Source organism: Puntigrus tetrazona, chromosome 23 (genome assembly GCF_018831695.1).
Source record: "Puntigrus tetrazona isolate hp1 chromosome 23, ASM1883169v1, whole genome shotgun sequence".
In the NCBI taxonomy this organism is placed as follows: domain Eukaryota; kingdom Metazoa; phylum Chordata; class Actinopteri; order Cypriniformes; family Cyprinidae; genus Puntigrus; species Puntigrus tetrazona.
In genome coordinates this window covers 15966094-15983479 of record NC_056721.1, presented here as the reverse complement: position 1 = coordinate 15983479, position 17386 = coordinate 15966094, and the positions used below count along the sequence as shown (strand labels likewise).

At 37.7% G+C, this 17386-nt stretch overlaps 2 protein-coding genes across 5 annotated transcripts; both read left to right on the top strand.

Annotated features, from left to right (window-relative positions):
- The first annotated feature begins 310 nt into the window (after window positions 1-310).
- Window positions 311-4864, top strand: arf3a (ADP-ribosylation factor 3a). Of its 2 annotated transcripts, none has more exons than XM_043224109.1 (5): window positions 311-366; window positions 1710-1871; window positions 2022-2132; window positions 2610-2734; window positions 3607-4864. In XM_043224109.1, exons 2-5 carry the CDS (start codon window positions 1724-1726, stop codon window positions 3766-3768), a joined length of 546 nt encoding a protein of 181 aa, XP_043080044.1. In that variant the 5' UTR covers window positions 311-366; window positions 1710-1723; the 3' UTR covers window positions 3769-4864. The 2 variants fall into 2 exon arrangements, with proteins under 2 accessions (XP_043080044.1, XP_043080043.1); XM_043224108.1 differs by lacking the exon at window positions 311-366 and adding an exon at window positions 505-554.
- Window positions 4865-7770: 2906 nt separating this feature from the next.
- phf8 (PHD finger protein 8) lies at window positions 7771-17059 on the top strand. 3 transcript variants are annotated; one of them, XM_043224950.1, is made up of 22 exons: window positions 7771-8059; window positions 8997-9369; window positions 9479-9564; window positions 10154-10274; window positions 10536-10696; window positions 10798-10939; window positions 11225-11411; window positions 11527-11689; window positions 11798-11885; window positions 11977-12083; window positions 12300-12391; window positions 12771-12860; window positions 12938-13243; window positions 13550-13641; window positions 13744-13910; window positions 14076-14161; window positions 14244-14362; window positions 14462-14778; window positions 14893-14988; window positions 15070-15179; window positions 15610-15985; window positions 16072-17059. In XM_043224950.1, the coding sequence occupies exons 2-22, from the start codon at window positions 9272-9274 to the stop codon at window positions 16158-16160; spliced, it is 3093 nt and encodes a 1030-aa protein (XP_043080885.1). In that variant the 5' UTR covers window positions 7771-8059; window positions 8997-9271; the 3' UTR covers window positions 16161-17059. The 3 variants fall into 3 exon arrangements, with proteins under 3 accessions (XP_043080885.1, XP_043080883.1, XP_043080884.1); XM_043224948.1 differs by having other exon boundaries at window positions 15604-15985; XM_043224949.1 differs by having other exon boundaries at window positions 8971-9369; window positions 15604-15985.
- Window positions 17060-17386: the final 327 nt, after the last annotated feature.

Sequence of the window (17386 nt, the reverse complement as noted above, 5' to 3'; positions counted from 1 at the left end):
CATTTTTGACAATATTGTGACTTCGATATCACTCGTCCTCAGACAGTAACTGAAAGCTTAGATCGAAATGTACATAAAAAACGTAATAAAAACAGAAATATATTTATGTAACAAACACATTATTATTCACACAAAAGTAAGGTATCTGTTGTAGGTAAATACGTAATAATAGTTCTTTTTTAGAGATCTTGCAATCTGATTCAAACAGACCACCTCTTGCATGAGTTTCATTCATTGACATTTTGAATGCACATACCAGGATGCGCTTCGATACTATCGCGAGACCTGCAACGCTCTCCTGCTTATTTCGTTTGTATCGCGAGAGCGGAGTGACTTGCTTGAAATTATCCGGTGTTGGTCTCCGAGGTGAGTAGGGATGTTGCAAAGCGTGAAAAAAGATGCTGTAATTTCGTCTAAAATAGATTAGACATTGTTGACGTGTTGATATATGTTAAACATTATTGACTTTAAATAGCCGAGCAATTTATAATTTGTCTTATATGCAGGCCGGCTCTTGCTGCTAGGTTATCTCTACGTCGTGACAAAAATAAAAGGTATCACTACCTGATGTTACATGCACCGCTTTATCACGAGAAGGCATTTCTGTTTTATGAATGATAGAACGGGATGCGAGAATCTCTTGCGTATTCGTTAGCAGCCCACCTATGTGTATAGGCTGACATAATAATTTTTTCATATCATGTTTTTCTGATCCTAAATCATTGTTACCATTTGCATGTGTGTTAAAGCCGGCTGATCCCAAAAGCTGAATGTGATCAGATCTGGGCTTCAGTAGCCCTTTTCTGTTGGATTTAAATTGATATAAATCACCAGTCTTAGATTTTCTATCATTTGCATACTATAATCACGATGTAGATGTCATCACCATTTTATGGAGGATGAGGAATCTTTCTTCCTTACAGACACAATAAAAGAGCCACATCTCATGATTCTGTCCACAGACACATCTTAGTCTTTCAGTCAGCATCTGAAATAAAGCAATACTTAATTAGTTATTCTAATGTATGTGCTTTAAATAGTGGGTTTTGACTGGGAAGCCCAGTAGATTGTATTTTTATATTAATAAATGACGTGTAGCCTATAATGTTATTTATACAATGTTCTGTACACATTCTTTTAATCAGTGCATGTTAACAGTTATGAATCATCTGAGATGAATTTGCAGACACGGCTTGATCAAGATGACCTTTCATTAGCATGATATCACTGACTCGGTCATGTGCTCTGGCTCTTTTTAAGGTTTGCATTTGTTTTGCAGGCTGTAGTATCTTTTTTTCCCTAACGCAAAAAGTAAGTTTTATTAGTAAAGTGTGCAATTTGTTTTTTTCTGTGCGGCTGTGTTAAAAAAAGAGAGAGAGAGAGAGAAAAAAAAAAATTTCTGTCTGTATATACTCATCTGGTGTTTCATGTACTCTAAAATGTAATGCTTTCTGTGAAAATTTAGCAGTTTTTGATTTTGTACGGCCACAGACCGTAAAGATCATAGACGTGTTTAATCATTAAAATTCCAGAAGGGTTTCTAAAAGATTTAAAAACAGTAACACTGATATTTTGTAATGAATTAGATGGAGTTAAGAGAGTACAATGTGGTAGCAAGTGCTCTTTTTGAAAGGACTGGTGTTTTATTTGAAGGTTGTGTCAAGTTAACAAAAAATGACCATAGATGTTCTCTTTTCATGTTGGTAAAGGCTAACCAGCTATCATGGGGAACATTTTTGGCAACCTTTTGAAGAGTCTTATTGGGAAAAAGGAGATGCGTATTTTGATGGTCGGGCTTGATGCGGCTGGGAAGACCACAATCTTGTACAAACTGAAGCTGGGAGAGATAGTGACTACCATTCCTACTATTGGTGAAGCACATTTTTAGATTTTAAATATTTAATCTACTGGTTATTATTGTGTTGTATTGTCCTCTTATATAGAGACAAAGGTCTTTATGTAATGTTTTAAGCATCTGGCCTCTGTGTAATGTCTGTGCTATTGTGTTTTCTTGTTACTAGGGTTTAACGTGGAGACTGTTGAGTACAAAAATATCAGTTTTACAGTGTGGGATGTTGGTGGCCAGGACAAAATCCGACCTCTGTGGCGTCATTACTTCCAGAACACACAAGGTAAGAAGAGGACTCATGAACACACACACTCACTCTAAAACATATGATAAATAGCCAACAGTTTATGTAAACCATATATATATATATATTTTTTTATTATTATTATTTTGGGGATTGGTCCTGTTTTTTTTTTTTTTTTGATAGAAATCTCACCAAGGCTTCATTTATTTGAACAAAATTACAGTAAAATACTGTAAAATATTACAATTCAAAATAGCTGTTTTCTGTTGTAATACATTGAGAAATGCGATATATTCCCATAATGGCAATTATGAATTTTCAGCTTTTACTTTAATCATGTAATCCTTCAGAAATCATTCTAACATGCAGATTTGCAAATTCTTATTATCAATGTTAAAAACTGTTGTGCTGTTGTGTTTTTTAGGGAAACTGTGCTATTTTTTTTTTTAGAAATTCTTTAATTAATTACTACCACTCTATAATCACATTTTATGTCATTTATCATCTTTTTCGAAGGTCTGATCTTTGTGGTGGACAGTAATGACCGTGAGCGAGTTAATGAAGCCCGAGAGGAGCTGATGAGGATGCTGGCTGAGGATGAACTTAGAGACGCTGTACTCCTTGTCTTTGCCAACAAGCAGGCAAGAGTTTCCTCATGTGTCTGCTGTGTTCTTCAAATCAGAAATAGTTCAATAATGTTAGCATTGCATCTGCTGTCTACCAATTCTGAATCAGCCCTAGTATGTGTATCAGTTTCTGTAATATATGTGATGATTTGTTGAAGATGAAATTGCTTTAATAGTATGTATGTTTATGCTTCATTAGTTAAAATGGATTTAAAGGAGGTAATCGTTTGACATCAAGACTTTTATAGAATTTAAAAGAAGAGATAATAAAAGAGATATAAAGTTGAATATCATCTACATAGCAGTGATAACATACATTGAAAAGTACAGAGGCGGCAATAAGAAAGCAAAAAGCAATGGGGCCAAAACAGAACCCTGGGGAACCCCACAGGAGAGAGATGCAGTAGGTGAGGCACAGTTTTGAACTCTAACTGAAAAATAACTAACTGAAGTCAGCCAGGCAACGTCTATAAGACAGAAAATGTTCCTCAGTCTAGTTTGTAGATTTTTGCCTCATCTTCCAGATGGCAGAGGTAAAAGCAGGCTATTTTGGGGCTGGATGGGCTCTCTGATGATTTGCCGGCAGTGGTTGCTGAGGTCTGCCACTGATGTGTTGAGCAGTTTTGACCACCCGTTGAAGGTCTCTCTGATCTGATGATGTGCAGCTGCCGTATCTTAGTGAGAAGCAGCAGGTCACGATGCTCCCAACACTGTATCTGTAAAAGATCTCAAGAGAAATGGAGGATTTCGGTGCATGCAGGAATTACAGACTATGGTTCCAGGAAAATGAGTTCAGGAACTATGGGAAATCCTCAACGATGAGGGCATGCAGTATGCATACAAATAGTAAGATACGAAGTTGTGTCTGTTTCTTTCTCCCTCTCCAGGATCTGCCAAATGCCATGAATGCTGCAGAAATCACAGATAAGCTGGGCCTCCACTCCCTGCGCCATCGTAACTGGTACATCCAGGCCACTTGTGCCACCAGCGGGGACGGCTTATATGAGGGTCTGGACTGGCTGGCCAACCAGCTCAAGAACAAGAAATGAGGCAGACTGGATCCAAGAGGAAATGGTGTGGCCGAAGAGTCACCTGAGTGACAGCTCATCAGGGAGCACTAGTGGTTTCCAAGTTTCTTTCATTCTGTTTACGAGCTGAAACCAACAGGAGCCGGGTCATTTCAGACATTGTAACCCCTCACTATGTCCCACCTAACAGAGCCGTGAGATGGTTGGGCAAGCACCCATGATTCATATTCATATTTACTAGTGAAGATAGACATGTTTTGCTATTCTCGTGTGATTTAAACATCTCGTGTCTCTACACTGTAAATGTATAAAAGACATTAACACGGAGTGAATGAAAAGCTTTTACTTATATTAATACTGTGGGAGTAACTCTTAAATGCAGGTCATTTAAATTATATTAACCGCACTGATAGATGAGAAACCTGTTGATTCGGTTTCCCGAAATATTTAAATAAAATCAAGTGAAATGTTATTCAGAAAACATTAAAGAAACATGTTGTGTTTTTTGCTACAGCGGTGTTGTTTTGCTACTGACAATTAAATATGCATTGTGATTTATTATTAGCATATCAGCCAGACTTCATGACTGTCAATGATGATGCTCTTATTGCATGCATTCACTAGCGTCTCTGCACAGGTTGCTGAGCAAGCTTTGGTTAGTGCAGTTGTATGTAAATAGATAAAGGATCTCTTGTCTTGGCATGCGTAGTTTGCGACGATTAAATAGTACATTGTTCTCTGTACAAGAACTGTTTCTTTTGTGCTGATATTGTTCACTACCCAAGCCGCTGTTTTGTCGTGTAGCTAAACGCGTTTGTTTCACTGGCTGTATCCGCTGCTTTTGCATGCTGTTTCGTCTGTGTCGTGCCGTGTAGACATGCTCATTGATTGTGTCATTGCATTCGTATGTATGTGATTTTTTTTTTGTTGCTTGAGTTGCATGGGCAGATCTGAGGAGCTGAAGAGTAGATCTCTATAGCCCTGTGACTGGAAAGAGTGACTTTACAGTAGACACAGGTAATAGTAGACTCAAATATTTATGGTTGTGTGTATGCTCATGAAAGAAGTGTGTTTATATATTACACGCTTAATAAAGTATGCACTTGGATAAATTAAAGCGAATATCTATTATTTCTTGTAGTCCTGTGTCCACACATTTTTTACATTATTTTATGTTCCTTGCATTAAAATATTGTTGAAAAAAAATGTTAATTCTGCTAATATTAAAATCATGTTGCCTAAAAACTCTTTTAGATGTTTTTTTTTTTTCAACTTTGCGTCTACACAATCGTTTTTTCATTATCCATACTTCAGTTTATTCGTTTATGCATCATTTTATCGTCTTTAGCTTGATTCTAGTCAAATACAAAAATAAACTGTTAAAAATCATTTTGTCTTGCAGCTAACTGGAATAAGTTAAAAAAAATATATTATAAAAGACTAAAAGTTAAATTGTTAAGCTAGTTAAAAATACAACAAAAACAAAACATATTACAAAATTATTCAAACTAAAAAAATAAATAAATTCTAATTCAAACTATTAATAAATACTATATTAGTACATAAATAATACCAGAATAACGCTGCTGACATCTATGCTTTTTCAAAACATTTTAAAATATGATCGAATAATTACCAAATAGTATTTTTTTTAAAAAACAATACCAAATACTATTTAATCAAATTGTTACCTTCGAAGTGTTTCTGTTCATTTCAGTTTTAGTTCAAGTTTAATAAATTTGTCCTGAGCATTTTTAGTTTTTATTAGTGTTTGCTTTTTAAATTTTCACATTTTTGTAAATTTTGAGTTTTTTGAAGTCTAATATTTATATAAAAATGTAATAATGGCATTAACAGTTTAGTTTCAGCTAACAATAACAACACTGAATCCATGTAACTAGTCAGAAGTGTATGACAGGTGCTTGTTCCCCAAAGTAAAACTTATAGCCTGGGAAAAGCAAAAAATAACACAACAAAACCACTCAAGTTTTTCAGATCCCACCAAATCTTCGCAAACAAAAATGAATCCACATGCCTGACAAAGTTCATCTACTCTAATTGCTTCCATTCTGGGATCTTTTCTTCCTCCAGAATTCAGTTTACACACACGGCAGAGTAGCTTCAGTCAGTCGGCGGTTTGGTGTGTAATTATAAAATTTGTTTCTGCATTCTGATAACTTTATCAGACACCACAGAATGTAATAAATCTTATCTTTGTGTGGTTTGTGAAAATTTCATACAGCACTTCATCCGCTCTGTGTGAACACTTATGGCTCTTAGGCTCAGAAAAGCCCAGAAATAATAAGAAGGGAAGTCTGTTTGTTTAGCAAGATGCCCAGTACCTCACCCCCTTATTCTGTGGCAAATCCCACACACCTCCCCGCCTGCCCTCACAGTGTGTGTCTCCAGGGGCGTGACAGCAGTATGTGGGTCAGGGCTGCTCCCTGGGTTGCCAGCCCCAATGGCCCCCTGCAGGCCACTCATAATAGCGGCACCATGGCGGGTGCCATAGCTGGGATTCCCTCCCGTAACCGGGGCGCCCTCGCCCAGGGCACAGACTCACTGGCAGCAATGCTGCAATCAATTCATCAATCTGTGATGGGAGCGGCGACCGCTGAAGCCAGGCCAGCCCACCCCTCATCCAGGCCATGACCACCAGCAATGAGGCTGAAAAGCAGGACCGGAGAAATCAGGAGCTGGATGGCGTACAGCTGATTATTTGGAGGCCATGTATTCAGTCAGAGCAGACGGGCATAATGAGAGTTGTTTTACTTTGGGAAGCTCCTCAAGAAAACTTGAAATTAGTACATGGATTGTCAAGCATGAACAAGCAAGTACACACACACACACTCTTGTACACAATAATGTCACATTTGGAGTGAGGCAAGGCTGTAGTAGCCAGAAATATCGAAGGGAACACATCACACCCATATTAGTGGCAGATCAATATGGCTTTTCAGTGACTTGTTTTTTTTCTTTACTCCCCCGTATCTCAATATTTGATGACCTCCTCTAAACGTTTCACTAAAGTTGTTATTACTAATAAGTAGTATTTGCAGCAGTCGCTTTGATTATTCAAACAGTGGCAAATAATAAAAAAACAAGTAAATAACTAGTAGTGTTGCCTATTCAGAACCAACAAGTCTAATGAAATCAGTGGGTCGAAATGTGGTGTGATAATATACCAAGGAAATGTAAGTGGTTTATGGACATGGGGGTGTTCAGTAGGTTATCATTACTGTCAGTTTAAATCTTTGTCTGTATTCCCTCAAAGTAACCATTATAACTGTACTGTAGGCTACAAAATAACCTCGAACCGACGAGGACTGCCGTTTTAGCACCGCCCTGCATCAATTAGCTGATGTCTCCATCTGCTGGACGACACACATAGTGTTACGCCCTGCACATTTAGACTTATAGATTTATAATACAGCTCTATATTTTAGGGAAAAAAGCAATCGTTTTGCTTAAAATCTACCACGTAGTAACAATTGCTTTATGTTTCACTCGAGGCCGGATGTAACAGCAAAGAAAAGATACCGTGGTTTTACCCACGCTGATTCATACATTCAGACTAACAAACCCTCGATTATCTACAGCTTCTGCATCTGCGTAGGCTATTTATTTATTTTTTTCCATTAAACAGCAAATAGCTTACTTTGTAAAAGTTACACGAATCTATCAACGGCTATGAGAAGCTCTGCGTGTTACTTTCTATTTTATGATATTATTAAAAATTGTTTTATAACAAAAAAACCAAACCTTCTTTATTTATATATTTTTTTAGAAACTATAGTTACACTCAGCTTACAAAGGTGACAAGGGGCTATCAAATGTGTTACATTTGGTTCATGTACTAGAACCACAGCTAAATAAATCAATAAAGTAATTATGTAAGTACATGTTCAAGTAAGTATAATGGCTATGAAATAATGTTATGGAGTATACATGCTCAACTGAAGTCTCTGCCGTCCGAAGAAAGACCGACATACGAAGCAACTTTATTGTTCCCTCTCCCGCAGACAGTGGTCGCTGCACGGGCGGATTGGGATGGATTTATAGCACGGAAAATCGCTGCGTTATGAATTTCATAAAATCTTTGCTTTTCAGCTGTGGACTGTATTTTTTCGAGATCTTGCCAGATTTGTTTATTCACTCTCCCCTGTTAAATACGTAAGAACGGAAGAAGTGTGCGGTTTTTAGAAAACATCTTGTTGTTTGTAAAGCAGGCCGCTGAGCCCTCGGATTTTCCTAACATTGTGTCCGGCATGGTGCGCTCGGCCCACGGGACACTCGCGGCATTTGACACTCGGTAAGACCCGAAAGCGCTTATCGAAACAGCGCGCGCTGCAACAAGTTCTTTTGTTTTGGTGTGGGTCGTATGACCCCAACCTCCATGTTTCGTATTTGAGCTACATTTGAGTTTAGATATGTGAGTTGGCTCTGTACCGTATCGTTGTTGTATTGTAAACACAAAGATTAGGCAGATTCGCGTAGTTAGACGTTGACGAGGATGCTATGTTATTAGCAGCTAAGCTAGCTACTAGCTCTTATGGTTCAACAAACTGTTTTCTTCTATCACAGACCGCGTTGCTAAATCGAAAACGTTTATTTTTAAGTTAACAAATACGGCGGACACAGCGAAATTAATCGTGCATTGCATTGCACATAATGGCTTTTGTACTTATTGGCACCGTCCAAGGGTTAAGTAAGCTTTTAAACTATGTGAAATCACTATTAATACATAGGCGTGTAATTACTGTTTGTGTTATTGCTTTGTTATTTGTATGATTATAAGTTACTTTAAAGGGGTCTCTTTTATAAATGTGCCGTTTTTAGATCTGTAATGCATTGTGTTTAAAAGTGTTATGACGCGAAATAAATGAATATCAGAAAAATATAGGCTAGGCATTGAAGTATATGGAGTGAAGATAATTTGCACATTTTGATCATAAAATATAATTATAACGCTTTTCGTGCTTTGCTTTAAGTGTATAGAGTCATTTTTTTAAATAAATAGGCAACTTGCTTAGACTCTTAGAGTCTCTTGACCATAATAAAGGGTGCAGGTGCATGGATGTAGAACTTTAACCAAATGAAGCAGATAATTGCTTAATGATCCTACTAGGCATAACAACTTTTTTCAGAGTTTACCGTGCATGTATTTATTGTTATTTACATTGTAGTTTGTGTATAAGAATGATCATTCTTATTTTTTTTCAGCTAATTGTCCTCCTCTCTGTCGACAGGTGCCGAACCATGGTATGCACCTGACTGCAGTGGTTGTAGTAGCAACACATTTCTCATCTACGATTGACTGAGAGCTGTTGTCACTGCCAACATACTTCTATACTCTCTACTGTGAATACAACAGACTTAACAGCATTGCAAGCTGATTGGTGGACTACTCTAAAGTGAAGCCGACTCTCCATAAAAGCGACTAAGTGAAGTGGTCCCCAACGGAAGCAATACCATATTACAAAACTTTTGTGCTACATTGACATATTTGGCCAGAGACTTTAGAATGGCATCTGTTCCCGTTTACTGCCTGTGCCGCCTCCCTTACGATGTCACCCGGTTCATGATTGAATGTGATGTCTGTCAGGACTGGTTTCATGGCAGGTGAAGTTGCGTTTTGTAAATTTTAAAACTGAAAGCTAAATTGAAATCACCTTTGTGGTGTATATGAAGTTATTTGGTTGCAATTGTAATGTTTTTATTTCTTGTGTAGTTGTGTTGGTGTGGAAGAAGACAAAGCGGCAGATATTGACCTGTATCACTGTCCTAACTGTCAGGTGACACATGGACCCTCCGTCAGTAAGTACCGCAAATACTGCATAATCTGTATAACTGGCAGTTCGTTGATGTTTAGATGAAATGCGTTATTTGTTTTTCTTACAGATTTGTTTTATTTTCACAGAACATCTGCTAGGATAACTCTGTATCCACTGTTTTTAGTTTTTTTAATTGCTGTCATTGAGACACTATTATAGTTTTTATTATTATTATTATTTTAATTTAACAGGGAAATAAAATACAGTAGTATTAAGTTTAGTAGTTAAATTTTTCTATTTTAGTAATTTTGTTTTTGTAATTTTTAGTGGTGTATGTGTATATATATATATATGTGTATGTATGTATAATTATTACCTTGGTAACTACCTGAAATTATTTAATGTTAATTTAGTTTCAGGTTCTAAAATGTTACTTATAGTATTAGTTTTAGTTAACTGTAATAGTAGACTAATAACTTATCAAGTACAACTAGTAAGGATGATAGATCGTTTACAACCTCAACACAATGAAAATGAAATTTTAAACCATTAAAGTAGCTCAGAATGTACTACCAAAGATTTACAAATTTCACAGATTTGATTAGTAACTTTGTTATTTGCTTCTCTCTCAGTGCGCAAACGTCGAGGGGCTTTTAAGCACTCTGATGCAGGAGTGGGCAGAGAATCAGGACGACCTGTGAAGACGGGCAGCGCTCAGTTTGTCAGGGAGCTACGCAGCCGCACTTTTCCCAGGTATGTTCACAGGACAATTGTTTATTGCCAGGTCAAATCTAGGCCACTAGGTGACCTTACACTCGTAACCCAGATTAATTTAGCTCTGATCAGACTTTAAGCCGTGATTCATACCATCATGCTGGGGCAAGCAATCTGTGGTGTTACTGGGTTGAAAGATGATTGTGTGTGTGTTGTGTGGTGTTACATCATAAATAAATAATAAATTGAAAGATAAGTACTCTGGAAAAAATGTTTACCACTTTATATATTTATGTTTAGTGCTGATGAAGTCCTGCTGAAGCCAACCGGGGCCCAGTTAACGGTTGAGTTTCTAGAGGAGCGCTCCTTCAGTGTCCCAGTCCTGGTGCTCAGGAAAGATGGTCTGGGCATGAATCTGCCCCCGTCATCTTTCTCTGTATCGGATGTAGAGCATTATATTGGTAAATAGCTCTAATCACATATGCATTGCTGTACAGTGCTTTTCATGTTTGTGAGAAGTCATTTTTAAATGGTAATGTAATGTTTTGCTATTGCTTCATAGGTGCTGAAAAGGAAATTGATGTGATTGATGTCAACCGCCAAGCAGACCTGAAGATGAAGCTGGGAGAGTTTGTCGAATACTACAACAGCCCAAACAGAGACAGAGTACTCAACGTGATCAGCTTAGAGTTCTCAGACACCAGGTACTTTTTAGGGATGTACAAATTTAAATCCACAGATGTCAATCTAAATGTGTACAGCTATGTACAGTTATCAAATGGCAATCCATCCATAAACCCTGCATCTTTCTTGCAATCGACCACCTAGAGTTAAGATCTTCTGTTCAATCAACAACCAATTGATTGATTTAAGTTATTGCCCTACACCATTATTATTTCCATTACATCACAAATTCAAAGGTGCCCAAAGATTTTTTTTTTAACGGGTTTAACCTTGCCAACTATCTATATTCTTTGTCTCTTTTGTAGGTTGTCAAACCTAGTTGAGACACCAAAAATCGTGAGGAAGCTGTCATGGGTGGAGAACCTCTGGCCTGAGGAGTCTGTTTTTGAGAGGCCTAATGTGCAGAAATACTGCCTGATGGGAGTGAAGGACAGTTACACAGACTTTCACATCGACTTTGGTGGAACCTCTGTGTGGTACCATGTACTACGGGTTAGTTGTTTTCTATGAGTCATATGCAGTGCAAAATAAAAGCAAGTCTCTTTGAAAGGATAATGCTTTGTCCTCCAGATATAAGTGATCTTATGTATTCATTTTTACACGTCAGGGCGAGAAGATCTTTTACCTCATTCGTCCCACTGCTGCTAACCTGTCACTTTTTGAGCGCTGGAGTTCATCCACCAATCAGAATGAGCTGTTTTTTGGGGACCAGGTAGACATGTGCTACAAATGTTCACTAAAGCAAGGAAACACTCTCTTCATCCCAACAGGTGCGGTTTTTGTTTCTGCAAGATTTATTTAAAAAAATGACTTATTTCTCCCATGTGAGAAATATATATATAAGCGGTTATTCTTTGTGTGATAATTGTCTCCTTCAGGATGGATTCATGCTGTTTTGACCCCTGTGGACTGTTTGGCATTTGGAGGAAATTTTCTACACAGCCTCAACATTGACATGCAGCTTCGGTGAGATGATGCTTTTGTTTGTTTCCTTACTTTAAATGGTTTCGTACTGCCCTTTTTCATTGGTCATTCTTTTCTGTTTTTTTTCTGTCAGAGCATATGAAATAGAAAAGCGACTAAGCACAGCAGACTTGTTCAGGTTTCCAAACTTTGAGACTGTGTGCTGGTATGTTGGCAAGCATCTGCTGGACACCTTCAGAGGTGAGATTTCTCTTCAGAGCAAATGTTTGTTTTTACAGCTTTTTTTTTGTTTTTAGTTAGGGCTGCACGCACCTGATGGAATTTACCACTGATTATAAAACCCTCTTTACTTACATTACATATCTCACAATGATGATCGTGCAGCCCTAGTTTTAATACAACATTCTGTGAGATTATATATATATAATTAAATTTTTTTTTTTGTATCCGTTTAAGGTCTAAGAGAGAATCGACGGCATCCTGCCACATACTTGGTCCACGGAGCTAAAGCTCTCAACAATGCTTTTCGCGGCTGGACACGAAAGGAAGTAAGTTTAATTATATTACATACAGAACTGGGCGATTAATAGGCTATGTATGTTATATACATATAATACATTCACAAAACAACAGTTAATTTCACTTGAATCTGTTCTAAATGTTTCACTTAAATGATTCAAAACTCTAGTTCAGTGATTAATTTGCATCGTCACTGTATGATGTTCACTAAAAATATATGAATAGTGAATATATGTGAATATATATTGAAGAATTTTAGATATGTCATCCGTGTCAAATTATGTGCGAAACTTTCAAATATTTGTTTTTTACCATCATAAATCACCTAATGGAAGTTATGTGTGATGATACAAAGTTTGTATTGGTTGATGTATTTATTTATTTATTTATTTTTTCTTTCCCCTACAGTCTCTGGCTGAACATGAACATGAGATACCAGAGACTATAAAGACCCAGCAGTTAGTGAAAGATCTGGCAAAAGAGATTCGCCTGGTTGAGGTGAGACTAGCTGTGGTTTTACAGCAAAAAAAAATCTTGTGGTTTGTGTTTTTGTTTGATTTTTGTCTTTTTTGCAGGATATCTTCCAGCAGAACATCGGCAGGAGTGGGACACCATTCGGTGGCTCTCAGGGTCTACCCTCTCCACACCCCAAAGCTCCATTAAACACAGCCCTTACTTTTGGCCAGCACCCTGGTAAAAAGAGAGGCCCCAAGTCGAAGGATGGATTTGGAGGAGGGGGTGTTGGTCCTCCAGGAGCTAAGAAGAAGATCCAAAAAGGCAAAGAGATAAAAACAGAAGCCGGAGAGCTGGACCTGCTGGAGATTCATACTAAACACACTCTCAAGAAGTTCCAGCCAGGGTGCAAAGTAAAAAAGAGCAAGGTAGAATTCAGAATATTTAAATTTTTTTCATCAAGAATGCATTTAATTGATCAAAATTGGCAGTAAAGACATTTAATGTTACAAGACAATGGTTTTAAACTGTATCAGACAGATTATTATTTGAATATATTCTCTGCCTGTTATATTATTTTCTCTTCAGATAAATTTGTTTTTAAAAAAATTTAATTAAATGATTTAAATACTTGTAATCATGATTAAAAAAAAATGGAACTAAAGCTGAAAAATTGTTACTTTGTTGTACATTTTCATTGTCGTCAGTGTAAAAAAAATTATTTGGCTTTTCAGCTTGAGCTGCCTGATGACTGTCTAGATGACTTTGAAGAGAAGATCAACAAGAGCAAGCTTAAGCTTGTGCTGACTAATGGAAAAATACAAGGGTAAAACAGTTATCTTCATTAATTTAATTTCCCTGTTGTCAGAGATTTTCAGCCTTATGTGTTGGCACCTTTATTTTTAATACCTCCTCTTCTTTCTCTCAGGAAGAAGGGTCGTGCTGGCAGTGCAAATGGAGCTGGAAGTTCACTTCAACAGTTCCAGCCCCACATGGCTACATTGTCAGACTTTGATTCAGAAGACGAGCTTCAGATTGACGAAACTCCTCCTCCTCGCCGCAGACCATCTTTACCCAGCAAGAAAAAATTAGCTGGTAAAAGATTTCTAACATTTATTCATCATGCATGCATGATTTCATTGTTAATGCATCATTTAATCATATTTATATCACCCCAAGACTCACTTTCTTCTGTGAAAATATTTAACTTTTAATAACATCTTAGTAGGAACTAATAGTTGGCTCAATTGTTTCACTAAGGTCTACCAAGGAAACTACCTCGGGCCAAACCATGCAGTGACCCTCACAGAATCCGTGAGCCGGGCGAAGTGGACTTTGATATTGAAGTATGGAAGTCTATATTAGGTAGCTTCAGATTCTTCTCTAGGTGTGTGGTTGTCACCAGTTTTATATCTTGTTGATAAACAGGAGGATTACACCACAGATGAGGAGATGCTTACAGTGCAGGGTGTGAAAGGCGGAGCAGGTGGGATTTTAGACTTGCTCAAGGCAAGCAAACAGGTGGCGGGTCTTGATTCTGCACTGAGGTACTTAACACACATCTATTTATTTATGATCGTTATTAGCCTCAATAAAATACGCAGTTACGTGCTTGCTGCTATACTCAATACTCAATTATCATCCAGTGAGGAAGCACCGGCCTCCCCCAGCACTCGTGATGCTATCCAGGGCATGCTCTCGATGGCCAACCCCCCATCTTCCTCATCCTCGTCCTCCTCATCCTCTCCTCTATCCATGTCCGGGGGAGGTGAGATGCTGGGGCTTATCAAGGAGAAAGGAGGCAGAGCTGGGTGGATAAGTGGAGTCAAGAAAAGTGAGAAAAAGACCACATTTCAGAGGCCAGGAAAACGGCCCATTAAACGTCCAGCACGGCACCTCAGCGATGAAGAAAGCTTGGATGAACAGGAGACCCTGGGTACTTGTTTTAAAGATTCTGATTACGGTGAGTTCACAGATTCTTCAATGTTTACACGAGGGTTGCATGCGTATACAGCAGAGGAAATACTGCGGCTCAAAGTGATTCTGTTTAAAGGAGAATTTCCAACTTCTTCTGCAGTGTATCCATCACTAGAATCTGACGAGGAGGATCACGTAAGCAAATCTAAAATGAAAAGAAAGCGAAACTGGGATGATACACCCTGGAGTCCTAAAGGTAACCGTGATCTTGATTTTATGATTTTGTAGCATTTTATTTAGAAACAGTTCTAAACATCTCTTCTTCACGCGTCCTCAGCCCGTGTGACCCCTACGTTGCCCAAGCAGGAGCGACCGGTGAGAGAGGGTGCAAGGGTGGCATCTGTAGAAACTGGGCTTGCAGCTGCTGCTGCTAAACTGGCACAACAGGTGAGCTTCTGTCCAGAACTTCTATAGATGTGGACCATTACATACTATTACTTAATGTGGGTGCACCTTTAAAAGTGTTAGTTTATTTTTTTTCAAAATATCCTTTTAATGTAGTCAATATTTGTTCATTTCATACTCATTTTAGCAGTTTTACTGAAAGTATCTAATATCTAAAGTATCTAACTTTTTTTTAAATAAAAGGAATAAAGAGGAATAAAAACTTGTTTAAATATGATCTCTTGAAGAAAGGTTGTAAAAAAACAACGTTACTATGAACACTATGGTTTACATTTTGTAGTCATTTTGTAGGTACTAATATAATAATATTCTATAAATAATATTCTATAATATTGCTATATTATATGCTATGTTTTTTTTCAACAAGATCAACACTGAGATTAACACCTTGTTACTTTAATATAAGGAACAGCAGAAAACCATAACCAAGAGGAAATACACCAAGAAGAAGGTCTCTCAAGATAAAGTACATTCTGCAGCTGCCCAACTCCAGCGCCAACCGGACTCTGCACCCGTGTCTCCTCCTCTGCCCTCCGAGCCTCCAGTGGACTGCATAGTCGAGGAGAGGAGAGTGGAGGTGTACTCAGCCAGCCTCCTGGACCACGAGTACACAGCAGGACCAGGCCCGTTCAGCCCAGGGGGCCCAAGAGGAAGTGGTGCCATGGCCCCTGGCGTGTTCCTGACTTCAAGACGCCCCTCACTCTCTCCCCAAAACAGCAGCAGCTACTCTCCCTCTGCCCCTTCACCCGGAGGGCTGGCTACTTCAGCGTCGGCAGTAGCATGTCAAGGTAACTGGGATTACTCTACCTTACTTAATAAAGGTTATGTGTCTGGAAGCGCACTGAATTTTTTCCACTCTTCTTTCTTTTCACAGGAAAACGTCCAAAGAAAGGACTTGCTACGGCTAAACAGAGACTGGGAAAGATCCTGAAAATACATCGAAACGGCAAGCTTCTCCTGTAGTTTAATAAAATGGAGAGGAGACTGCAGGGAACAATAGAGGAGGAGAAAACGAATAAGGACGGGAGAGGACCTGAGTGATTTTGGCGTTAATTTATGTGGCTGTTTTATGGTTAATGTTCTGCTAGCCTGGTTTTTATTTGCTTCATCGGGACGAAAAAATTGAAAAGAACTGTAACTTGCTGTGATAAATTCGATTGAAATCCATTTAGCATGGTGTTTTAGAATAGAAATTCTATTGGAAAAACAAATAGAGCTAAACAGACGGATGCATTAATGGAGTGATGACTGTATCGCTAAAGTTGTTTCCATCATTTTCAGTGCTCCACCTCTGAAAAACAAACTGCGTACAAGTACACTCCTCTTAAGCCCTGTTTGTTTCATAGTTATTTGAGTTTTAGTTTTAACATTGTATATTTCTAAAAAAAAAAAAAAAAAAAAAAAAAATAAAAAGAAATGAAAAAAATTTAATGCTGAGGAGCACTTGATGTTAGATCAAATTGCCTAAAGCCATTGCAAACAAAAAATGACATTGTTTAGAAGATCTCTGACTGTTTTATTTGAAAAACCAACTTTTCAAAAAGTAGTATTGAGGTTGTTGTTTGGCCTGAATTGTCCCAGAAATGAGAGGAGATCCAATTCTTTAGTCATTACCTCAGCAATTTGAAAATGTCACACTCATGGCTATTTGTCCTGGTCCAATCTCCTCCTGAAGCCATGCATATTATTTGTTTACATGCTTCATTTAGTATCTGTTCATATCAATATGTTTTATACCATAGAAGGCAATTTGATACACAATTGACTGTAATTGCTGTAGATGAAGTCCTGTAGTAATGTCTCTTTGCTTGTTAAAATGTTTTTTTTACAGTAGTGTACTAACACTTTTTTTTTTTTTTTTTTTTCAACAAATGTATTTTAGATGTGTATATACTTTTAAGTTTGTCTTGTTTTATTTGTTTTCCACTTAGCATGGGCAGCATAATATCCTGCAACTATTTGGCCAGGGTTGTCTTTCCCATCTATAGTTCAAATCCGTGTTCTAGAGGTTCAGTGGTGGGCACATTTTAGTAATTGTCAAGAACAGAAATTGACTTAGAGCAGTTTGAGATCATATGGGTGGTTCTGTAGGTTCAGTGTACATATTTGGTGTTTTATTATAATTTTTGTTTTTTGTTTATTAATGTTTTTCTTTAGAAAGAAATTGCATTGAAATCTTTCTTGAAACA

Bases quoted from the DNA above. Each gene is read 5' to 3' on its own strand.
- arf3a (XM_043224109.1), top strand. From the start codon at position 1,724: ATGGGGAACATTTTTGGCAACCTTTTGAAGAGTCTTATTGGGAAAAAG. The intron at 1,872-2,021 runs GTGAAGCACATT...TCTTGTTACTAG, and splicing joins GACTACCATTCCTACTATTG to GGTTTAACGTGGAGACTGTT. The intron at 2,735-3,606 runs GCAAGAGTTTCC...CTCCCTCTCCAG, and splicing joins TTGTCTTTGCCAACAAGCAG to GATCTGCCAAATGCCATGAA.
- phf8 (XM_043224948.1), top strand. From the start codon at position 9,272: ATGGCATCTGTTCCCGTTTACTGCCTGTGCCGCCTCCCTTACGATGTC. The intron at 9,565-10,153 runs GTAAGTACCGCA...CTTCTCTCTCAG, and splicing joins GACACATGGACCCTCCGTCA to TGCGCAAACGTCGAGGGGCT. The intron at 13,244-13,549 runs GTAGAATTCAGA...TTGGCTTTTCAG, and splicing joins GCAAAGTAAAAAAGAGCAAG to CTTGAGCTGCCTGATGACTG.